The 24,968-nt window shown below is 41.0% G+C and overlaps 3 protein-coding genes across 5 annotated transcripts; all 3 read left to right on the top strand.

The window, feature by feature from the left end:
* Nucleotides 1-366: 366 nt before the first annotated feature.
* On the top strand, nt 367-9,965 carry LOC117464496 (uncharacterized). 2 transcript variants are annotated; one of them, XM_034106951.2, is made up of 13 exons: nt 367-589; nt 3,539-3,865; nt 4,508-4,801; nt 4,957-5,262; nt 5,514-5,624; nt 5,971-6,132; nt 6,805-7,035; nt 7,126-7,176; nt 7,268-7,522; nt 7,595-7,936; nt 8,061-8,333; nt 9,013-9,288; nt 9,455-9,965. In XM_034106951.2, exons 1-13 carry the CDS (start codon nt 538-540, stop codon nt 9,484-9,486), a joined length of 2,712 nt encoding a protein of 903 aa, XP_033962842.1. In that variant the 5' UTR covers nt 367-537; the 3' UTR covers nt 9,487-9,965. The 2 variants fall into 2 exon arrangements, with proteins under 2 accessions (XP_033962842.1, XP_033962841.1); XM_034106950.2 differs by having other exon boundaries at nt 6,721-7,035.
* Nucleotides 9,966-11,035: 1,070 nt separating this feature from the next.
* Nucleotides 11,036-17,433, top strand: LOC117464597 (enolase-phosphatase E1). The gene is made up of 6 exons (XM_071206740.1): nt 11,036-11,367; nt 12,910-16,455; nt 16,571-16,766; nt 16,874-16,953; nt 17,087-17,166; nt 17,255-17,433. The coding sequence occupies exons 1-6, from the start codon at nt 11,311-11,313 to the stop codon at nt 17,313-17,315; spliced, it is 4,020 nt and encodes a 1,339-aa protein (XP_071062841.1). The 5' UTR covers nt 11,036-11,310; the 3' UTR covers nt 17,316-17,433.
* A 204-nt stretch (nt 17,434-17,637) lies between these two features.
* Nucleotides 17,638-24,961, top strand: LOC117464689 (uncharacterized). 2 transcript variants are annotated; one of them, XM_034107262.2, is made up of 9 exons: nt 17,638-18,227; nt 18,913-21,206; nt 21,409-21,451; nt 21,712-21,858; nt 22,046-22,099; nt 22,284-22,409; nt 22,572-22,688; nt 24,416-24,487; nt 24,801-24,961. In XM_034107262.2, the coding sequence occupies exons 2-9, from the start codon at nt 18,918-18,920 to the stop codon at nt 24,815-24,817; spliced, it is 2,865 nt and encodes a 954-aa protein (XP_033963153.1). In that variant the 5' UTR covers nt 17,638-18,227; nt 18,913-18,917; the 3' UTR covers nt 24,818-24,961. The 2 variants fall into 2 exon arrangements, with proteins under 2 accessions (XP_033963153.1, XP_033963152.1); XM_034107261.2 differs by having other exon boundaries at nt 22,046-22,135.
* The last annotated feature ends 7 nt before the right edge of the window (nt 24,962-24,968 follow it).

Below are 24,968 nucleotides of genomic sequence, written 5' to 3'. Positions count from 1 at the left end.
TTCAGACGCCAAGAACGGGTCCTGGCTAAAAATTAACCTCAATCAGAGGATCTAAGCAGAGGAAGACTACAAAGATAGACAGCCTGTACACAGAGCGAGAAACAAGCCTTTTCCCTGTTTATATCCTCTTTTTCTGCAGATACAACACCACACTAACTTCTCTGCACGATATAAAAGAGTTCTAGTCTCGCCTAAGTGTTTGCCCACATAAGCTCAGTGGGATCACCCTCTCCGTTTGTTCTAGCAACACTGCGCCAATGTAAAGTAGCCCCAACATCTTGGCCGGAGGCCTGTGTGAATTTTAAGTGACCTATTTGCCCATGTCCCTGCACATCTCCCTCCTTCTCCTCAGTCCTGTGGGGCTCGCTTATTTAAGAGGACATACACATATCAAGGGCCTCCTTTCACTGAGGCCCTGGGACAATATTTCTTATTTCCCATCTGGCAGGACAAGCCCGCCCCCTGTCACCTTGTAGCTCTATATAAGACAGCTAAGGCGCCAGATGATAAGAACCTGATCTCAAGACAAGCCTGGCCATGCGGTGTAAAGTCCTCATCCATGTCGTCCTCTTGAGTCTCATAAAGCATGGTGAGTATCATGCCTTTACACTCACCTGTTTACAAAGGCCATTGTTGTTTCTTCACCTAATGGCCGGGTTTGAGCTGACCAAGGGAAATTGTAAATATTGATTCTTTTGAATGTGTAGGCTTGTAACAGAGGTGCTTTAAAGTTTTATAGTCCGTAAATCATTAGTCTGAGAAGATCCTAAAGTGGTTCACTGGCTCGGAGTTGAAATACTTGGAAAAGTACATGTTGGTCAGACATGTCAGTGTCAACATTTACTAGACCTTTATAATTTCTTGATTTGTTGGGACCATTACAAGAATCAGAGCATTGTGTAAGAGATAAGATAAGATAGTACTTTATTGATCCCAATTTGGGAAATGTTTTAATTGAATTATTATTTGTATACAGTGTTATAGGCTGTTACAGGATTGCTTCATGCTTTGAATTGGTTTGATAAGACTTTTGACAACTGCTCATGCAAATCTGGTTATTTTAAAACATCTTTGGGATGTATATGACATGTGATGACATGACATGTATTATTGCAGTTTAAAATGCTTTAAAAGACAATTGTATCCCTGTTGCACAGCCGTGCAACAGTCTGATTAAAAGCTAAATTATTATGCAACAGTAAAAGTCACTGTTTACATCTAAAATGGCACACTCTGTAATGTTATTTCAGCTAGAGGATTCAGGGATGGTAAATAGTGGAAAGTATATGATGCATGATGTTTATTGCCAAATAGTTGAGCCTGAGAGTTCTTCTATTGCCAAAAACAAACACCCAAGTGTAGCATGAGTCATGTCTGTTTTTAACACTCATTCTTTTCTTTACTTTCACACTGCTATGATCGGCGCATTTATCACACTTCACAAGAGGTGCAACATACACACTTCACCCCACACCCACGTTTGACACAATACCAGCCGACAAGTATTTAGAGTACTTGTTACTTATTAAGCTGATTGGGTGTCTAGACAATACTGAACGGCTTTATATTTACCAGATTCAAGGAGGTATACTATGTTTGCGCTGAAAAGAAAGAATGTGGAAAGAGTGGAACATTTCATGAAACTCAAACCACTCACATCAGTGAGATGTTAAAAAGTAAACTGGATAAGTAGGCGTACTCTTTGCCCAGGCTGACATGAGTGTTTGTTGTTGCTGTTGTGGATGCTGTGTTGTTGTCAAGGCCTATAGCCTTGACAACAACATTCAACCCAGTCTTGGTTATAGTCACGAAATAAATTTAATCTATTGATTCGTGTTCACCAACACGATTTTTGCATTTTTTTCGTGTCGCACAGAACGATTTTAAAAGCAATGTATTTCTATTGGTAGTATGTTTCGTGCATGCACCACGTATTTTTGTCCGGTCGAGTCTTGGAAGACCAGAAGCTGTGTGGTTCATAAAAACATTTTCTTACTCAATATCTTACCCTAAGACTAACCCTTTTATTTTAAATTGTATAATGTCTGAGTTTTTTTGCTGTCCGCGAGGATAATTTGTTATTATTTGGTGCAGGCACGAAACATACTAACAATATAAATACATTGCTTCGTTCTGTGTCAGAATCATAGACTGTATAAAGGTCAGAATACTGAAATCTGTATTCTTTTGTATCTCTTTTTCCTTCAATCTTGTTATTTACATTGCTTTTTTTTACATTGCTCGTGTGTGACACAAAAAAGATGCGAAAATCGTGTTGGTGAACACAAATCAATAGATTCATTTTGTGACTATAACACGAAATGCCGTGCGACTGTGTTGCAACATTATATCATGTGTTTACATACGTCTGTTATCTGTTTAAACAATTTAGCTAGAAAAAGTGTCATTCAGGAGTTCAGGAGGTATACAGTAATGTCAGCAATATCTATCTCAGTTTGCTAAATTAGCTTAGCTTACATTTCTGGTCACAGAACAGCAAGTAAGACTGTGAAAGCGAAACTCTTGCATCATTAACTGAACAAAGGTAGGTTTTATTGCTTATGGATTGAAATGATCATTTAAGAGATTATTGTGTAATTCCTTCTTTCAAAGGACACAATTGCTTTGCAAGAGTTACACAATGTAACGTACAGATTAGGCTAGTAACTATTACCTGACAGCTGACGCAGATATTAAGCGTCTTAAAAAACTGTTAATAATATACTTTACTGTTTTTACATGAACTGTCAAGGATTCGACAAAACCGCGTTTTTTAGGATTATGCTCGAATATTAACCAAATATTAAAAGCTTCATTGTAGTGGCCCTCCTGCACTGGTTCAGTGGCCGGACATTGTAGAATAAATATACGGAAAGACTGACCTTAAAGGTGGGGTAGGTACATTTGAGAAACCGGCTCGAGATCGCTAGAATTTGAAAATACACAACTGGAGAAAATCTGCCACTTCCTTACAGAGCCTCTCCTCCAACACACACGAACGCGCACATGACCAATGAGGGCACGAGATAAGTTTGTGCCCCGATAGAAGGCTGACAGGCAGGTAGGCCATCCAATCCGTTTAGCCGCCCGGCTAAACGGATTGGTTGTACTTTTTACAGTATTACGGCTTCTACAGATGACATTTTTTTATGGATTTTTTGTCAAAGCACTTAAGATATTCATTGCTATCGGGATGTTAAGAGCATTCCATGGAATATAACAAAAAGTGTATCTCGAGCCGGTTTCTGAAACTTACCTACCCCACCTTTAAGCAAACATGTATGAAAAACTGAAAAATAGACTGTATACAAGGAAAAAGAAAACCTGTAAATGTGGCATAGTGTTGTCCCGTTTTGTCCTCTTTTTTCAGTTTCTATGTATTTGTGTATGTTGTGTATTTGTTAATGAAAAAAAGAGTTTTAAAAAGCTTTATTTTACAAAAAGTAAATGTGGTTTTGCAGAAAAGACAATCAATAAGCGATGTTTAGCAAAGGCTCTGTATTTTCTCTGCATCTAAACTTTATTTATCTGTTTACAGTATCGTCAAGTGAAATGCAGGCCAGCCCAAATACAAATGCAGTCCTCCCCTGCAATGTGACGTTCCCTCAGTCTGCAACGGTGGACAACATAGAGAAGTCTCTCATCAATGTCAGCTGGATGAGTAACGGCTCGGACATCGCCTCTTCTAGAGAAACAGTGACGAAGATAAAGGAAGGCTTCAGTTGGGACATCAGTAATTTCGTCAATGGAGACTTTTCACTGACCGTCCTCAGAGCTGAACTCAGCCTGCAGGGGGTGTATGAATGCACCGTCAGCTACAACTCCACAATGCTGCACTCCAGCAATGTTACATTACATATTGTTGGTATGTTATTGTTCAGTTTTTTTTATTTATTTGCTCATTTAAAGCCAAAGTTTGGGTTGGTTCAAGTGGGATCCAATGAGATACTTATCCACATTGCCTACAGTCGATGAAAGTCAACATGGCCCTTATTTGCAGTGATGTATGGCTGTGTACAGGAACAGCAGTAAAACATATTTTAGCCATGAAAAAAAGGGCTACACAAAAACAACAACATCAGTACGCTATATTTGGGATGTTTTCATCGCTTTACCTTGCTGACATTGGTGAATCCAGACTAATCAAAGCCACACAACACTAGAGACAGAAATTATGTTTTTGTCAATGGAGTCTGGCTTTGATGAGATAATATTCAGTTTAAAAAGGGCTTTCTCACAGCAACTTAAAGCAGGGAAAAATTCCATACGTTTGCTTTAACTGATATTGATATCTTAGATGGGCCTTTCTTGCATTGCTTTGCTTCTGTGCTTGTACTCTTGTTTGTTTCACCAATCTGTGGCATGCATCCTGCCAATGATTGTAGGTTTGCACCTTATACAACCTCACTTTAATCCCACTAAACTATCCCTTTCAGTGCAAATAGCTTTTTTGAACGGAACAAATCAGCAATTCTTACCTACATTTCTTTCACATCTTCTCCTTTAGCTTCACCAACCCTGTCAGTCCCTCAGCAGTGGGTGGTGTTGGAAACAGAAAGCCAGCTTAAATGCCACGCAGATGCTTTCTATCCTCCTCCTGTGTCTTTCTCCTGGACCAGAGATGGGCAATTGGTTCAACCTCCCCACCAGGTTGAAGGTGAACTGACGTCAAATGGGTTTTACACGGCTGTGGGCAACATGACCTTCTATCCGTCCCGCGAGGACCAGAATGTGACCTTCGGCTGCAGAGTGTCACATAACGGCAGCTTACAAGCGCTGGATTTCCAACTCAACATCACTTGTAGGTGACACAAGGACACATCACATTTGTATTTCATGTAAAACCAGAGTAACTATTTCGGTCAATTGATACACTTCAAACTATGCGAACAGTTAAAATGTAATTAAGCCTATGATGAAGCCCAAATATTTGAGGAATATTTTCTTTCTCTTCAGATCTTCCAGCTGTTAAACTTTCTGTCATGTCCTCACACTCCAGCAACATTCCCCTCACTCTTTACTGTGACTTGGAGAGTTTCTACCCAGAGGAAGTGTCCGTGTCCTGGCTTCAGAACGGCACAGTGCTCCCTCAGCCCCCCGACACAGAGCAGAACCCCGATGGGACCTACAGAGCCAGACACTACTACAATTTGAGCCCCGAGCAGAGGGGGCAAGGGGGGAAGGTGGAGTGTGCAGTGAACCAACCTGGGGTGATGCAACCGATCAGTGGCTCGGAAAACCTGGAGACACTGGACCCCAAAGGTATAAGATGTTCTACATTTGTATAGGTAGAGTGGATTCAAGGAACAGGTCACACCCATTTGAGACAAGCATTCTCTCTTTGGAATATGGATGGTTAGATGGATTGTAATCAGATGCCGGAAACTGTAAAAAAAGCATGGAAGTCTTGCTGCCCTACACTGTTGTGTTTTTGAGGCACATTTTTGCACTTGTTTGTCTTTTTCTTGGTTTTATATAAAGTGTACCAATTTTCTTCTTCTCATTTCTCTTAGATGATAATCCCGTTTTAAATAAATCTGCCAAAGCATCCGTGGCTATGATGAGTATTTCCATCGTGCTGGTGTTCCTGCTCTGCTTTGGCTTTTCTTGGAGGAGGAGGGATGGTGAGACTCCACTGTGACCCTTTAAATTATAACATTATGATATGAACAGAGATGTTTTTTGTTGATTTATTTGAAGGCTAGAGAGGGAAGAAACTTTGGGTAACATAATCATCTTGTTACCACTTACTGTGATTCATATTGAAACCCCAATGTGGGGAGAAACACATATTTAGTAAGTAAGGTTACTCCAAAAACACAGGTACTTGTGCCCATCAGGTAGTGAGTAATGAATGCCTTGAAATGATATTGCACAGTGTTGACAGCAAACCCTGTAATTATTGCATGATTGCTGCTACCTCAGCCCCCCTTTCCTCTCACTGACTTCTTTATATTTCCCCCCCTTCAGAGAAACAGAAGTCTCTGAGTGTGTCATGCATCATCCTCCCTCCACGTGTGATAGTGGGTCACAAGGGCAGGGTGACAGTGAGCATTCAGGGTAGGCGGGTGGACCGAGTCGAGACCGTTTGGTTCCTCAATGACACCCCGATTTCTGACACGTCAATCACAGGTATGAGAGATTCCACACGTCCAGATAAAGGGCGGTTACTTGGGGGGGGAAAATGACCACAAAATCTAAAAAATCGAATAAAAAAACGAAATCTCACCTCTAGTGCTGTTTATCAATCTTATGGTTTGAGTTACAGAGTGTTGGGGATAGCAGGAAGTATGCATCTACTCATGGATGTTAGGCCCTGACTGTACAAGATGTGGCATCCTCTTCCGTTAAGCAGTAAAGTTAGTTCTAGTTTTCCTGCTAATTCAGGGAAGCTCCTTTACCATTGTGCTGTGAATACAGTATAAGAGAAAATACTTCATAAACGAAACTGCTCTCAATAAAGTCTGTTGATTATCTTGAGTATAAGGTCATGATTTCTGAAAAGAGATATTGCTGTTGAGTTTTTAAAATCTATTGTTTCCTGCTATGAGCACCACAAGCCTAATGCAACATGTAAATGTGTTGATGTCAAAATATTACATTAAAGTGAATGATGCCACACAAAATATATTTTATTTGCGTGGCAACTTCTTTTAAAACATGCTATGTTTTCTCTTTTACACATAATTCTGCTAACAATTGACCATATTACACACATAGGAACCTCCAAAGCTAACTTTAACTGCCTCTATAACCCGCTAACCACCATCCATCTGCCCTACGGTCTAACTCTCACGTCCACAGCCTCAGAGAAAGGCCCCCTGCTGCCCCCCAGAGGAGAGATGGGCTACTACAAGCTGCACACTCAGGGACCCCTGCACTCATCTGGAAGTGATACTCAACAGCTGATCTCCTCACTCACCTTCATCCCCCAAATTTCCATCCACAAGGGTGCCGTTTTGAAGTGTCAGGTGTCCTACATGGGCAAAGACAAGATCGTGGTGGAGAGGGTGTCAGAGAAGTTTACAATCCTGTGTAAGAAAACACTTTTTTTTATTAATTTTGTCTCTGATTTTCAATAATGTCCACCATTTATGGATGTTTTTGGAAAACTTTGTCTTTTAGCTGCTCCAGAGATTTCAGAAATCCAGCTTGCAGAGACACCAAATGACTCTGGTACGTTTCTCCTTCTGCTGTTGTTCAATAGGCTGTGTGTAAAATATTCCTGGTTGTGAGAAGATACATCCCTGTAACTTCTGTCTTCCAGATGTCATCAGTATGACGGTAAAGGCTTCACATTTCCATCCGGACGTCATCACCTTCCGCTGGTTCTGCCAGGGGAGTGAGCTGAGACCCGTGGCATCCCAGGCCTCGTCCTCCCCTCAACCCAACTCTGAAGGCTTCTTCTCAGCCTCCAGCCAGTGTAAACTGCCCCAGAGTGAACTGGAAAAGGGAGGCACTAAAGTGTGGGTCAGTGTCCACCACATCGCCCTGAAGCAGCCAGTCACCCGTGAGACCAGGGGTAAGAAACTGGAAAAGTAACACAATTAAACAATAAAAAAATTAAAAAATCTTACATCTCCTTTATCTCCAGGCTTCATGAAAAGGCCGTGTGTGTCTGAAATCGTCGGCTCCACGTCTTCCCCAGAGCCGACCCTTGGATGTGAGATCACAGATTTCTACCCCCCGAACGTATCAGTCACCTGGCTGAAGCTCAGGGAGGGAGAGCAGGATGATAGAGAGGAGGAGGTGATAGAGGGAGGAGAGATGTGGGGCCCCGTTCAGACTCAACCGAGACTCTACAGGGCCACAGCCACTCTGAAGATAACGGCAACAAATCAGAACAAAAAGAAGAGAGGAGGAGGGATTATTTGTAGAGTGGAGCACTGTTCCCTACAAGAACCTATTGAGAAACTCTGGAGCAATGTTGACATTGGTATGAATCCTTATAGGCACTTGTAATGTCAACAACCTTCGATGTTATATGGAGAAAGAAGAAAAGAATAACACCTGCTTTTATTCTCTTTCATTCACCGACACCTATGTTTGTATTCCCTCAGTCGCTCCCGCCATTCCTCCATCGATCTCGGTCTGTTGGAGCAGTGAAGGGGTCGGGGTGTTCTCTCTGCTGTTGAAGGGAGGTCACCCTAAGGTCAAGTTACTCTGGGCGGCGGGAGGATCCACTCTTTCACCACTGGTTTCCAACGAGACAGAGGAGATAGGAGACGACGGACAGAGGGAAATGAAAAGTGTGTGTGCCCTGGAGAGGTCCACAAGCCTGGCCATTCAGATGAACAAACAGCCTGAGAGAAGGAGGAATGGACATGCAATAAGTACGCGTCATTACTCTTTTTAAATATATAAAGAATGTATTCAGAATTCCTTTTCTCTGGTGCCATTTGCTCTACTTGCCAATGCAGTTCATCAAAAATGTGTTATACAACAATCTTATACATCAAAATGAGTTTACTCTACATAAGGGGTCCCATCAATTCTGTCAAAACAGTTGTCTTTTGTAGCTTTTGAGAATATTGAGAAGCCTGGGGAAAGTATGCAAGTTTTAATAGTGGGCTATTCTACAAAGTTGTGGCGTGGGGTTTAAAGATAAGGGTATTTTTTAGAGGATCTAATGTAAAAAGCTGTCCCCGATGTATAGTCCACCCACTGTTGTTGACTTTTTACCTTACTTTTGTTGATCTTTCTGTACAAGAGTCACAATTTCTATTGAAGTGTCTGCTGGTGGTAAAGCGTTGAGTGGTTGCACTGTGTTGCAAAAAAAAGGCAGTAGTAATTCAACAGAAAAGTTTAAAACATTGTGCGAGAGAGGTTTGTAGACTGAATGGATTATAAATCTCCTTTATGAGATATCAGAAGTCATACTTAAAAAAGATTGCATCATTCATTAAAGTTTCGTGATTAAGCAGTAATAGAAAATGTATAGCAATGTACTATTTCCATCGGAATGCTGGCCATTTTCGTCTATAATCTTGTTCTACTGTTGTTACTTTACAGAAACTAAAGCTGCCGTCACAGACCCTGACGCTGAAGGAATAGAGTACATTGATGAACAAGTGGATGTAGAGAACAACAACATAGACAGGGACGAGGACACGCAGTCAGAGGTGGATGAGGACAGTGACAAAGAAATGGAGGAAGAACCGGGAGCGCTGCACATCAACAGAGTCAGCGTGAGCAAGGCTCCCAGAGAAAATGAGAGGGCACGTTTGAGAGTCAGCCTGGAGATCACACACCCTGCACTCAAGCTTCCTGTCTATCGAACCTGGACAGGTAAAACACTGCAAACAACACATTTAAATGTACATGTAGAGACTACAACATTTAACAAAAACACAAAGCAGGAAATCTAAATGAGCCAATCGTGATTTGAATGTAACAGGAAGTTTGTACATGGTCTTTTTTTAGATTTTAAATATTGTGTCTTCTCTCTTTTCAGAGCCCAATGAGGAAATGTCATCTTCCGCATGAAACCTCTTATACGTGCCTCTCTATTTTATAATGCATAATATATCTAATATAGAACTTTAGTAAGGTAGTAATCAAGTGTTATGATATCCAACTGTCTGATGAGGTGGTTTTGATCAAGCATTTTTGGTTTTTATTTATTACTTTGTCTTAATCAGTCATCCATTACTTTTCTACATCTTCATGACTTTTTGAAATGTTCATATTTTTGTACAAAGCATTTTACAAGAATAATCCATTTCTGTGGATTTAGTTTATAAATCTGCTTAGAAAAATAAAGCAATGAAGAGAAGAGATGTTTCTTTGGATTTTGTTTTTGTATGAAAAGATTCAACAGGCAGAGATACTGTAGTGCTTTCTGTTGTTGTTCCACCAAAGAAATGAAAAATACACTTCTGTATTGTTTCTGTTGCACTCCGACCACAGGACTGTCACTTCACTGTGAGCAGAGGAGGTGCTGCGTGGTTGACCCGAGTATTTAGATATTGTTTAGTTTAGAACTTCCTCTTCTCGGATTATCAACTACGGTTGTCGACAAGTGGAAACATACATGTCACAAAATACAAGTTTTTATTCTTGGTATATTGAATACGTGTTTGCATTTTGTGTCCTGTAAATTCTAGCAGCTTCCAGAAATAGTAAAGTGTCATGTTTTTCTTTCTTCTAAATACATATGCTACATGACCAATAAAAAGCCATCTTGTTGTCATGAACATACAGTTATAGTACAAAATAAGATATCCTTGACATTCTAAAACTAAATAAAGGCCAAATAAAACTCAACCATTATGATTTATTGATTTTGCAGGGAGAGATTATTAAATAAATTCAAATGTAAAGTAACTAAGAGGAGTAAGCCTTTTGCAGAAGAGTTGCAACACGTGGCAATAATCATAAATGCTTGAAGGGTGGGCAGCTTGTGAAAAACCGTTGAGCAATGCACTCCCGTGACATCATAGACCCACAATGGAAAGTTTTAAAAATGGATCAACAGACATACCTGGTCATTCTTATATCAAACATCAACCAGATCTATAAAAGGCCTGATTCAACTATTTCCACATATATTACCCAACATCCGTAAACCAACTTTTGTATGAAATCATCTGTGAAGAGTCATGTGGTTAACAAAGTGAGTTAGTAAAGTCAAGATGAACAGCACTTTTTAAATTAAGTTAGCTAATTTAAGTTAACTTCAGCCACCATAAGCTGCTAATTAAGTAGTTGGCAGCAAAACCTAAAATAATAAAAGTTGTTTCCATTCTTATGCATTAAACTTTTTTTTTGTTAAAGAAAATTTCATGTTGAAATATGTCAGACTGCTTTGGGCACATCTAAAGGCTACAGTTGTTAAATCTAAGGAATTTAATATCAAGGGATGTTAGCAAAGATTAAGATCTGTTTGTTTAGGGAAGTTGGTCCTAATTGGCGAGGCTACAGCCATAGCTTCTCATGAGGTCCTGTGTTTTTCTACCATGATTGTAACTGAGATCAACATTAACCCCTGCTGTTGGTGAGCACAGCTATATTGAAAAAATCATCCATGTCTCACGTGCACACTTTTGTGGCTTGACTCATTAGAGTCTCCTTGCACATCCGTAAACTCTGCAGCATTTAGTGCAGTGGCGACTCTCAGCCGTGTTGTTCACCTCTTCCTCATAATAAAGATACCCCGGACGTATGTATGTAAACGGAACTGAGCTATCAGCGGAGGAGCTCGATGGAGTCAGCTGTCGTGTTTTAGGTAAATTAAACCTCCATAGCGGTCACATCCAGAGGAAACTGAGTCAGATCTTCAGAGACTGAAACGAGGAGGAAGTTTGAAAGATGGACATCGAAGACAGTCCCATCGCCAGGGTGGAAAGGACTCTCTGGACAGTCTGGGTGAGCTGCTGCATCTTCTAAATCTCAAACGTGTGATTTGTGAAGTGCTTACATTTTAATGTCAGGAGAATTTAAATGTGTTGGCAAAGTCTCTCTCTTCCTGTGTCCGTGAACGTCTCTCTCTCTCTCTCTCTACCCCTCACCCCCTCTCTCTCTCGCTCTCTCTTACTAAAATTCAAACTTTATTGGCATGATCATGTATCAGAAACATGATACAACAGTAAAATATTAAACAATATTGTATAATGAAAAATCAAGGAAAGAAGCTGTATAACTAATGGGCATTATCAACCAAATCAAAATGATGATAGTGAAAATAATACCAATGTTGTATAAATAAAAGTTCACTCACACTTATTCACTTACACAATGAAAAAATAAAATAAATTTCCATCCTTCACATTATGGATGAAAAACACATACAACTAATGTAATATAAATAGTGAAGAACAAGTAGGAAGAAAGCATAATAAAAAATTCTCTCTCTCTCTCTCTCCTGTGTGGGTCATACGAGGTGTTAAATGTAAACCTGAGTACTGATGTACACAACAGATCCAAATTTGGACACCCAAACATTATCACCATAATGTGCTCTCCACAAGCTTTATTTATTTATTTACAGGCCTGTTAATTCTTCTTATTCTTTTTCGGACACTTTCACAAAACGTGAATGGAGAGAAGAGTTCGCTACCAATTTCAGGGAATATAAGCAGCTGCAATCCCAAATGATTGCAAACTGAATTTTGTATATATATTGATTTGAATAGTTGCTTGTCACTCATATTTTTGCGCCATCAGCTGTACACTGATTTAAAAAGTCTAGGTTTGACTAGTATTTTGCATTGATGTGAAAAATATAATTTGCTGTATCAGTTCTATCAAGGAGTTTTCCAGGGAAATAATTAGAAATTAATGGACCTGTAAAATAAAACATTACTTTACTTCCCTCATTCAGCCACTAGAGGATTAGTGACGTGTAGTTTTGGTTGATAATGCCTGCACTAAACCGCAGACAACATTAGCGTAAAGCAGCTGAACTACTGTAGCATTTAGTTACTAAAGAGAGAGATAGAGAGGAGTTCAGTTTAGTGAGAAAAGCAAATGAGAGCTAAAGGGAAACTCACATTCATCAGTTCTCTTGAAAGATTACACCACATAAAGTTTCCGAGGTGCAATGTGAGGTTGAGGTTTTTGCAGGCCGGGGGAGATCTTAACACCAAACTCAGATTTATAGACATGGAGGCATTGTTATGTGGAAACAGGAAAGGGCCTTCCCTAATCGTAGCTGCAAAGCTGGAAGGAAACTAAATAGCCTTGTGTAACATTAAGATGTCCCTTAGCTAGAACTAAAGGGGTTACCCCATACCATGAAACACAGCCCTAGGCCAAATGCATAGGAAGGTATTCAAACAGGGGGGGTCATATTTTGATTACAAATAACAAATGTTCATGATATGCATAATGGGGACAATATGTGTGGATTCATCAAAAGCATAAATAATCCATTAAATCTGTTTTATTGTGTCTCCTGGTTGTTCTCAGAACTATATAACTGGGGCTGTGAACAGATTCCTCAGGCCAGACCCCGCTGACATCTCCAACAACGACCCAAACTCCATCAATGGATCTGCTGTTGACGGGGAGTCCGCTCACTTTGGTCACACAGATATTGAAAAGGGGGTCGATGAGGAACAGTCTCTTCCCTCAGCCTCTCTGCTAAGCTCATCCCGACCACTTGTTGCCTGGGATCATTCCACCACAAACATCGACCTTAGGCCTGATGAAGAAAGCGTGCAGTACAAAACCCAGTCCAGGAGAGGCAGCGAGAGTAATGACTCTGAAGAAGGTCAGGGCACGACAGAGGAACAATTAGACCAAAAAGGAAATGACAATGCAAGGCTGCAGGGCACAAAAGAAGACGAACAAGAAAAAGACGAAGATCAGAAAGTGCACACTCGTGGACAAGATGAGACGCCGGAGAATAGAGAGGATGTAGATGATGCAATCACCCGGTCATTAAGACATACAGGTGATGCAATGAGTGAAGACATGGAGGACAATGAAATAAAAACTGGTGATGACCAAAATAAGAAGGCTATAACACCAGAGGATCGTCAACAAATGGATGAAACCATTCAAGAACAGGAAGAAGAGGAGCATGGAGATGAAGACGGTGAGGTAAACTTGATCACAATCACAGATTTCAGTCTAGATAAAATGGACGTAGAGGAGGCTAAGCTACAGAGGAATGAGGCAGATAGAGAGGCGACGCCTGAGGAAGTAGAAAACAAAGATGTTGCGCCACAGCTGGCCTCTGAAAATGAGAACAAGTCTGATGAGAGAGCAAAACAAGTCTGTGAAGAGTTCTCAGACGATGACACAGATTTCAAGGAAGACCCAGGCTTCTCTTCACTTCATGTTGAACTCCAAAGAAACCAAAATAAAGATGGCATCCTGCCTGAGGAAGAGGTTAATGTCGTGGAGCAAGAGCATGCTATGGCTGATAGAAGGGAAAGTGATAAAGCTGAGGAGGAGGTGGGCGAGGTGGGCGAGGAGGAGGAGGAGGAGGAGGAGGAGGAGGAGGAGGAGGAGGAGGAGGAGGAGGAGGAGGAGGAGGAGGAGCAGAAGAGCACATTGGATGAGGGGGATATCAAGGAAGAAAGTGTGAGTGAGGCTACAAGCAACCAGACAATAGATGAAGCATCGGAGGAGGAAGACAACATCAAAACAGATACGGAAGACGGCCAAGGAGCAGATATATTAGCTGAATGTGTTACATGCAGCGAAGAAGATGAGCAGAATGATAAAACAGAGCTACAAGCAGCTGAATTCACATATAGAGAACCGGAGGATGAGGCAAAGGATACTGAAGTGCAAACCAAAACAAAAGAGACAGGAAGCCATGTGGTCGATGAAAACTCTGATGTCACAACAACACACTTTTCAGTAGATTTGGATAAAGGTCAAGTAGAGGAGGAGAGGCTCTCCAGTGAAGTAGTCCACGAGGAAAGTTACATGGAAATAGCATGGACAACCACCTCAGTTACGGTAAGACCTGAAGGCGAGACTGGAGAGGAAATGAGCGGAGAGTGTAAGGATATTCCTCTGGGGATATGTGAAGGCCAGCTTGTTGTGTCGCAGGAGCTAAACTCTCCAACACGTGAGGAAACACAAGAGGGAGTTCCTGACTACAACAATAAGCCAGATGAAAACACAACACAAAGGTTCCTGGAAGAAAGGGATTGTGAGGAAATCATGGGGAGCCAATTACCAGAAGAGGTGGAGGGCAAAGAGTCGGAGAGCCTTCAAAACAGTGGCTCCAGCACCGGGGCTGACTACTTACTGGAGAGGGAGCGAAGGGAAGAAGGAGAAGAAAGCACGAAAGACATTGAGAACAGCTTTGACGACAGGCCATCAGAAGATACGGAGAAACAACTTCTCAAAGCAACGATTCAAGAGTCAGGACATTTCTTTGAAGAAGAGGAAAAGGAATTACTGTTGGTCTCAATGAAGTCGAGGATCGTACACTCAGAAAAGGAGCTTGAGTCCCACATCAGCCGAACAGACGAAAAGACAGAAGAGACACAAGATGGGACTGAAGATCTGTTGGTTGAATTTGACATAGAAAAAGGGTCAGTTGATTACAAATTATCTGATCAAGTAGGCAGTGAGGCGAGAGAAGCTGTCCCAGCAGAGGAAGTGGCCTGGTCCACTGATGAAACTTTCCTCGAGTCTGAAATAGAGACAAGCTTCTTCCAGGAATCTGTAGATGCCGGAAACTCGAAGCAAAACAAAAACATGACTCCCGGTTTTTTAGATAACGTGACTGACTCTGAATTCTTAAAACAGTCAGAAGATATTGGGCATAAAATACTTGTAGAAATGCATGATGCAGGGATAGATGTGGAAGAAATGGGTTATGGAATCGAACAAGAGGCGGAAGAAGATGTAATGCAGAACAATAGTGAGTTGGAGATTTTACATCAGAAGGTAGAGGGGATTGCAGAATCTGAATTGGAGGTGAGAAATCAGCTATCAGATGAAGCACTTAAGATAACAAAGGAAGAGATGTTGACTCAAGAGGCTGGGGAATCAAAGACAGCTGAGTCTAAACCAAAAGATATGAGTGTGTTGTCAACAGAAGAAGTGGCTGAGCATGTGACAGAATCAGAAGGGAGTTATGATGAAGAAACGAGTGGACGTCAGGATGTGATCGATAGTGCTTTGTCAGAGGACACAGAAGGCATAAAACAACAAGACGAACCAGAGCCCAGACGTCAAATTGAGCCGTCCAATGAGGAACAACATGAAATATCATCAGTTCAGACAGAGAATGATAAAGGGCAGCTTGTGGCATCAAATTTAAAGGAATCTGAATTAGTGAGTGACACAGAAACGTCTTCATCAACAGTAGAGTCTGGATTTTTAGACCAGTCTCTCAGTGAAGGGGGGGAAACTCAGCTGCTGAAATCAATTAGTGCTGGGTCATTTCAGGGCATATACGACATGTTGGTTAATCTGTCAGAATCAGCAGACTTCGCTGAAACACAACAACTTGACTCCCAGGAGATATTGATGGAGGAAACAGCTGAGACAGGGCGATCATATCTGAAAGAAGAGAAATCAATCACTGAGACAGGATTTCAGCCGGATGCAGGAGTCCCGTCACCAGACGCTGGACATCCATATCAGGAGTCCGATAAAGCACGAGAAAAATCAGATGATGATAGAGCTATATCAGGGGAGGCTGAAACGGTATCACGGACAGACATTGAGGCTGAGGTAACTGACTGGAAAGACACAAAAGAGGCAGACCCTCTATTCAAAGAGGAGAAATCAGAAAGTGAAGATGAGCCTCTTCAGAGATCTGTCTCTCCAGATGAAATTAAACATATTGAACCCGGACGATCCCGAAGTGGCTCAGAGGCTTCTTCTTCAGGGGAGGAAATAGTTATGACAGAATCTGGCTCACAAGGCGACACTGAACCACCACTTCGATGGTCAGAGGTTGAAGCTGAACCATTACCTGGGCCAAATGAAGTGGAGGTGGAGGATCAGCTGATGGCAGAGTATGCAGATCTGTTGGAGGTATTGTTGGAAAATAACATATATGACCATACAAATGTCTTATTAAGTCATGAGTAAAATCAGGCTGTATTCCTGAAATATGAAGATCTGTTAAATGAGCTGTTTGTCATTGCAGGTGGACTCCGCTGCGCTTGACTTTACTGTGCAAAGGTCAAGAATTGCTGTTAAAGACCCTCGCGTAAGGCCGCCCAAAGACCCCCGCTCCCTCCTGCAGATGCCCTCAGTGGATCCCACACCGTCTCCACGTCTGCCAGCCAAAGTCCCTGCAGGAGTGCCTTTAGGAGGCATGGGCATGGGAATAAAACTGCCTGGTAGGTCACTAATGACGCATGGAAAAGCCACTACCTTGAGTCTTTGATTTGTTAGTTATTTGTTTGTATAATCTGTCAATAATTTCACAATCTTTTTGTTTTTTTAGGGTTTGGGGCAGGGTTTCCTGTTTTGAAAAAGACACAACGGGTGGAGAGGAATGAAAATAGCCCAGACACCGTCTCTCAGGTAAATTTCAATATCACTTTTCTTTTATGTTGAGGTTTATTTGAAAATGACCATATGGAATGTGTGTGTGTGTGTGTTCATTATTATTATTATTATTGTTATTTACTGTATTTAAATGTCACAATATCAACAGGAGCCGGAGGAGAAGAGTGACACTCCCAAACAAGATGAGGCACAACAGAAACCTAAATGGATGCCACCAAGACATCCGGGGTAAAAAGATTATTGACGTTATAATATTCACAAAAGAGGCTCACTGTGGTTAGACATTTTCTGATTTCTTTATTTTGTGTGTTCCCAGATTCGGAAACCCACTGATGTCCGAGCTGAAGACCAAACTGAAAAAAACCACGAAAGAATGACATGTGGATGAATTGTAATGCTTTATATGAATGTTTGGATATAATATACAAATTGCTTTATTTTGTATATATTTATGAAACTCAATACAGTGATGAAATGTTCATCACATTCATTATGTGCCATATTTTTTGGATGTTTTGTAATCAAGCTTATCTGGAAAAACAGTATTTTTTTTCTACAGCTCTGGGGTGCAAAGGAAAATAATAAACTTCTGAAGTCCATGGTTGAAACACTGGGGGTGGATGGTGGAAAACATGAAACCAAACACAGTTTTGAATTAGCTCAGAGCCTCAAGTCATATTATATGTGCATTACATCAGAGTTGGTTCAATTCAAGTAGCTACAGTGTAGTTATGGCAATGAATAGCTCAATTCCCAGTCTCCTTAAACCATGCAACATAAATATATGTATGACCTAATACAACAAAACAATAAAAATGGTGCAAAAAGAGACAGAATAGAAATAAAGTAGTGCAAGAGAATGTTGCAAGTGAAGTGACCAATATACAAGTATTACAGGAGAATAGACAATACATGTAAAATAGACTAAGATACGCTAAATAAAAATAAAGTGTGGCTGATATTTGTATACATTGATTTGGGCACATTTTAGTCGAGTGTTGTTGAGACAGTAGATGCCAGTATTGCTGCATCACATGGACATCATTAAACGCACGAAGAAGAATCCTTCAGCTGTGATTGGTTAGAATCATCCAATGAGTGCGAAGTGTTCTGACATTTGAAGAACCGGAGTGGCGCTCCAGTCTGTTGTAAATTCATGACATTCCGATGTTTGTTCAAAAAATAGTCGTCACCAGTTGAAGAGTTTAATTTAAAAGACTCACAAATCAAGGATAAAGGTTTAGAGACTCTTCCCAGATACCTCCCTTCAGCAGTGGCTGTTGAGTTAGGTAAGTCAAAGTCGTTTCCGTCAAACTGTCGTTACTATGCTACTATTAGCTTCGTTTCGTTCGGGATCTTCTCATGCTTCAGGCATAACGTCTCTACTGTAACTTATTCACATAAAATGTACGAAACAACATGTGTCATTAGTTTATTTTAAATAACATGTTGTGTATGTAAACTGCGCTGCCTGAGACGCTTCTCTGCTGGTCGAAATTGCAATGTTATTATTATATCTAGCAAATGAAATGTTTTCTGGCTAACTAAACGGAAGTGAAAATACATCACAAAGTAGTGGTCAGTTGGCTTTATTGAATAGTGAAAAGTGTTTTTGTTTTCATCTATATTGATGTACGCAATTGCTTTTTACTAAAAAGGCTATACATTAAAAATTCAACTTATGTTAACACCAACACATAAACAATAATAAATAATAATATTACATACATTTGGAGGCACCTTCCATAACACCCAAAGACACTTTTCAATTCATAAAATATTCTCAAAAAGGCAAAAAACATTCAAACCAAACGAAACACAAACATGTTAAACATACAAGAGGCAGAGTAGACAGACCTAAGAAAGGGGGGCAAGGACAATACTATTTAGGGAAAAGGGCCATGCATCTTACATTGTGATCTTGTGATGTCAAATCTAAAAGGAATTCTGACCTTTAAATGTTTTCATTCACAGGCTGCATGCACAGAGAGGCTGAGAGGACACCTGAAAAAATGTCTGCTCGACAATCCGTGCGCGTCTTGGATGCATTGCTGGAAGAGGAATGCATGCCAGAAGTTACGCTCCTTGATGATACATGTGACTCATTTCTTCATGGTGGCATGCCAGCTACTCCTGTGACCGCTGGGTCTTTGAAAAGCTGGATTACTTCTCTCCAGCCTTCCCAACTGACTTCATCTCCAAATTCAAACACCACAACTGAAATAATCCGCCCTCTGAATAAGAGCATGGATTTTAGCCAATCTCATGTAAACATTTCCAAAGTGGAAAATTATACTTGCAATACTAAATGGGATGGCATGAAAAAGTTGTCAGAAATTAGATCAATTGACAGTAAAAGTGATAAAGAAAATAACAAAGGCTACTCTCCTGTACTGTCCAGACATGCTTGGACAACAGCTAACGACTCTGATGACAAGATGAAAGACATCTCCGAGAGCATTTGTGCTCCTTTGGGCTGGCAGGAAAGCAGTTACTTCCCAGATATTACTCTTCTTGATGCTACGCGGGATTCTGAGCTTTCACAAGTTGAGGACTTATCCTCCACGGACGAGACACAGGAAACACCAGTGGCTAATCTGGAAAACAACCAGCCTCCCTCAGAGTTCAGCGAACAACGTGGGACAGAGCCTGACAGGTCGTATATGGTTCCAGGAGAAGAATTGTCAAGTACTAGTACTATTACTGGACATGTCACCCACACCACAATCTCCTTTAGCGAAAAATCTGATAAAAGTGTGGGGGGAAACAGAACGCAAACATTTCTGGAAGTAACGCAGAATATTTCTTCAAGCAGTGTTTTTGAAAACAGTAGGCCCTCATTGGAGCCCATCGGACCAAACATGGTGAAGATTGAAACATCAGCTGAAAAAACAATTGGTACCCATCCTGCTAATGTCACACATGACTTGAGCTCCTCGAGTGACATGTCTGCTCAGTGTGCTGCATCCCAGCTCTCTACCTCTGATGGGAAATGCAACACTAGTTTAAAGAACGTCACCTCTGAGCTTCATGTTGAACCTGTGCTTGACTGTAATTCTGTGGAAGCCAATGACAAGTCACTTACCAGCCACGATGCTGAAGTGACGACCAAGGAGACACAACCAAGCCCAAAAACATCTGGGTCTGTTAACGGCATGTCTGCTAACGGCACGTTTACCTCCCTCCAGCCCTCGCAATCGAGTTCCTCTACGGATCTAAACGCCACTGCCGAAATAACCAGCCCTCAGAACAAGACTCTGGATCTCCCTCCGTCTGATGTAAACAGCTGCAAAGCGAAGAGTCAGGTTACAGTAGACGCTACTTCAGTCATTAACAACTCCATCGAAGGTTCCCAGAATCAAAATTATTCCACTGTAAATGCCAGTGGTCCCGGTAACATGGTGAACGCCACTTTTCCCCGACATTCTCTTAGAACATCAAGTGCCGGTACTATTTTAGTGGAATCTGGTGCAGGAACATTTTGCCTCGAAAACAATACTTTCGATGCTAAACTTCTCCCTAAGCAGAATGGCACAATGACTTTGTCAGAATCAGGCCCACGTGACAGACACCAGGGTACTTTTGACAAGCCCTCTCTTAATGCAACCAGTAGCCCCAAAGCAAACACTTCTAATGCACAATGTCCTAAACTGGTAGAACAGAATAGGACTACAGATACAGACCCTATTGCCAAGATGGCTACCACCGCTGAGAGCAAGTTGGAAGCCTATACAGCTGTTGTGGTGAATTCTGGAGCTGATCGACGTAGAACTCAGGACCTTTCACAATCGGGTCTGCCTGTGATGGATGTTTTTTCCGACAGTTTAGTCCATCAAAGCATGGATATGGCAAGAAATGCAAACACGTTCAACTTGGATGATACCCTTGATTTCAAGGTGGAATCTTGGATCACTTCAACACCAATGCCTTCAAAAGAAGAGGGTAAAATCTTAGGAGGAGTGAAAAAACGACATGAGGATGGTCCCATTAAACCGGATGGTCAAGTGCCGTCTGAGGTCCCATCGAACCTCGTCTGTGACCGGAAAACTTTCATGAAGCTTGTAGCTGCTAAATCCCTTTTGCCTCCTTTGAAAGCTGCATCCCAGTTGTTCAAATACAAGACAGCCTCTGCGCTTCCAGGAAGGTTTGAGGCGCAGACATACGGACAGACCATGACGAGACAAAGAACCGAGGCTCTGAGAAATACTGCTGCTGCTGTTGCTGCTGCTGCTGTTGCTGCTGTTGCTGCTGCTGCTGCTCCTCCACAGGTAGTAGAACTCGAATGGCTTTTTGTTTTCCACTATGTTTACAAAATGTTAACTGCACATTCGGTCAGATAAAAGCAATCAAATGAACTCAATTGACCGTGTTAGATTCATCTGTTAAATCCACTTTTTTCATAAACAAGACTGAACAAAAGCTATAACCGCATGGAAGGCTAACAGTCGGTTTCTTTCTTATGTTCTTAAGACTGCAGGAATATCAAGCTCATACAAGTTACGTGCAACAACAGGTAGGTGGTGTCTATTTTATTTTTAGAATCTGGTTGGAACATAGCATTCTGTTCTTCATAAATGTTGAGAGTGAATTATTAATAGTATGGGATTATAATGGAAGGCATTAAATGTTTTGTTTCATTGTGCCCCCCCCCCCCCCCATTATTAACTTCAAGTCTAACTTCAAGCTGCATACAGTATAGTGGCCTTCAATAGAAGATGTTCTGTCTGCACCTTATTCACTCTAAACACTGTCTTTCCTCTGTGTTGATGTTAGGATCCAAGCAACCCAATTCTGGCTTGCAGAGGCCGCAGTTGAGTGGAATACCGACCGGCATTCAGAGAGCTGCGACAGGTCTCAGACCATTATTCATGAGAAACAACACATCATTTTTAAATACAAACAAACTCCGTGGACCTGCAGGTACTCGCATCCAACCATATCTGACAGTCAATATGTTTTTATGTTAATTGTATTTGCATTATAGTTATTGAGGGTCTGTGTGTAATGCGGAATCCGCAATTTGACTGTCTTGTCCGACTTGGCTATTATTTTTAATTGTTACATGTTATTGTATTTGTTGTTTTTCTCCCTCTTTCTACACAAACAGCTTCTTCTCCTGGGACGAAGACTTCACAAGGAAAGAGGCAGTCATTAACCAGAGGTGAACCTTTGCCACTAGCAAAGAGGAAGAAAATGGGTAAAAACTCGGCAGAGGAATGCTGTATTGATTCAGACTAGATGGTTAATATGTGCTAAGAAGCGAACTGACAACACCTATAACCAAAACTATTAGTTGAAAAATGTGTGATGGGGTTCAAAATCTGACTTTGATCTTTTCATTTCAGATACTTCCTTCTCAAGTGGTAATACTGAAGCCTCAAAATCTTCCTGTGATACTGCAAACGGAATCAAAACCCTCAAACGGCCCACAACCACTAAGAGAGCTTTGCCAGCCAAAATCCAAAGGGAAGGTAGGTTGGCACTGTACCATACTGTTCTGATATGTGGAGGTATTTCGTCGTACTGTTATGTGATTTGCTGCTGAAGGGTTTCACGGTCTAGTGTGTTTTAATAACCTGGACTATTTGGGAGTTACTTACCTTTTCTCTATCACATTCTTTCCGAAACTGCAGTGCTAGCCAGTACTGCTGCTGAAATCCCACCATCCTGTGCTGCCGTTAGCAAAGCCAAAGCCCTGAAACTGCCTGCGACCAGCCATAGAACGCTGTTTGCTAAACCTAAAGACCATGGTAAGTTGCGCGTGCGAAAAATGGACATACAGATCTTATTTTTATGCCCATCTTTAGATTGTTTGAAATTAACTTCTATTCCTGTGTCAGTTAAAGTTAAAGCTTCGGAAGGGAATCTACTTTCTGTCACTCGCCTAAAATTCCATTAAATCTTTCTTATATTTTAATTCAATGGTAAACATGCTGATTGGGAAAATACAGCCTTCTTCCAGCTGCAGCCTTGAGCTTTTGGCTATAATTGGTAAAAGGTTGAACTATTAGCTCCATGTTCTCTCTCATTCTGATGGTGAAGTTATGCTTGTCCATTAAGGAATGAGAAAAAATATATACAGGTGCAGCTCAATAAATTAGAATATTGTGGAACATTTTAAAAATCTGTTTTTGTATTGGTCCTATATAATATTCGTATTTTCTGATATATTGAATTTTGGGTTTTCATTAGCTGTAAGCCGTAATCATCAAGATTAAGACAAATATACGGTGGAAATAGTTCACTTTGTGTGTAATGAATCTATATAATATATGAGTTTCACTTTTTTTATTGAATTACTGAAATATTAAAGGTGACATTTCATGCTTTTCCGGTTATTACCCGTCCCCTTGTGTGTTATGAAGGTTTTTATGCATGTAAACGGTGTGCAGAGTCAAAACCCTCAAAGTACACCCTGTAGCGAGTAAAACTCTAACACAGAGAAGAACTCCCCAAAACGCCTCGTTGGTGAAACGTCTTCATCCATTTGATTCTTCCGGGTACATCAGGACGTCATGTTGTAACCGGAACGAAATGGACCAATCCGTGGAGCCGTTACGTTAAGCCCCCGCTGATTGGTCCAAATTGACCAATCCACGGACTTCCTCACACACTCAGTGCATGCAGCTCTGCTGATGTCTCCTCCGGGCTGCTGCTGATAACAGACAGTTGGGATCGCGGCGAAATTCTCTCTGCAGACCCATTCTCACAGCGTTTATCAAGCTTTTTCTTCTCAATATCAAGCCACACTTATTGTTTTTACTTCGTCTGAGACTGTGTGTGTGCTCAGGGTGAGTTGGCTGTGTTTCGCTAAACAAGGAAATCACACCTCCACGGAGCTCAGCGCGATTCACAACGTGAAACAATCGGACGTTGTGAATCACCCCGAGCACACACAAAGTCTCAGCCAAAGTAAAACAATGAGTGTGGCTTGAGACGCTGTGAGAATGGGTCTGCAGAGAGAATTTTGCCGCGATCGCAACTGTCTGTTATCAGCAGCAGCCCGGAGGAGACATCAGCTGAGCTGCGTGTGTGTGTGAGGAAGTCTGTGGATTGGTCAATCGGAGCACACTGGGCTCACAGGGAGGGGGGCAAGAGCTCCAACGAGCCGTTTAGTGGAGAGAGTGAATACACGTAGTTTACAGAGATGCTGTATGCGAAACAATGTGAGTTTGGAATATTGCACAGTATTTTTCTATTGTAATATCCCTCAACAATGGTATTATGATCAGTAGAAAGGACCATGACATGTGACCTTTAAATAACTTTTCCACGATATTCTAACTTATTGAATTGCACCTGTATGTTTTTTATGATAAGATGATATCTATCAAGGAAGCAGAAGTGTTACACGGAAGTTATACATGAGGAAGTCACCATCACCTATCCAAGTCTGGTTTACAGAAAAATATAAAGAAGATAAATAATTTGACACTGTCCTTATCCTGCTTAATGTAATGATTTCTTTGTATTACAGGCTGCGCCAACTGTGCCGTGCTTGAACAGCAACTGAAAATGCAGTCAGAAGTAATAAGGAGACTAAAAGAAGGTAAGACTTTACTATGTGGTGTTAGGTAAATACAGTTTATTGCAAATGCGGGTTTTTTTTTTAAACATGCTGCAATGTTCTGGAATTGAGAAAATATCAGCGATTATCACAATCCTTTAGGTGACGTTTTTTTCTAACAATTATAAAATGGTTGCCTAAGTATTGGCATGTTTTTTCAGAGTAGTTAATTGCTCTCATTTCCAACGTTTTTCTTTATGATTTGTAGGCAAATTTAACTCAAAATCTTGGGTGAAACTGTGCAGTGTGTATTGTGTCCCATACGTCTTTAATGTAAATGTCCTTCTTTCCAAAGCTGCTGAAGAAAAGTAAAGAAGAAGAAGAATGTACAGAACATAATATCAAAATTGTTTATTAATGAATGAGCACTTGTGTTTTATTTTGCGTTTTTTTCAATAAAGTGCAATGTAATTTTAATACAAAATAAAAGAAGGTGTGGTGAAATGTTGCCCGCTTGGTGGCA

The sequence above is a fragment of the Pseudochaenichthys georgianus genome, chromosome 19, assembly GCF_902827115.2.
Source record: "Pseudochaenichthys georgianus chromosome 19, fPseGeo1.2, whole genome shotgun sequence".
In the NCBI taxonomy this organism is placed as follows: Eukaryota; Metazoa; Chordata; class Actinopteri; order Perciformes; family Channichthyidae; genus Pseudochaenichthys; species Pseudochaenichthys georgianus.
This window is presented reverse-complemented; position numbering and strand designations above follow the sequence as displayed.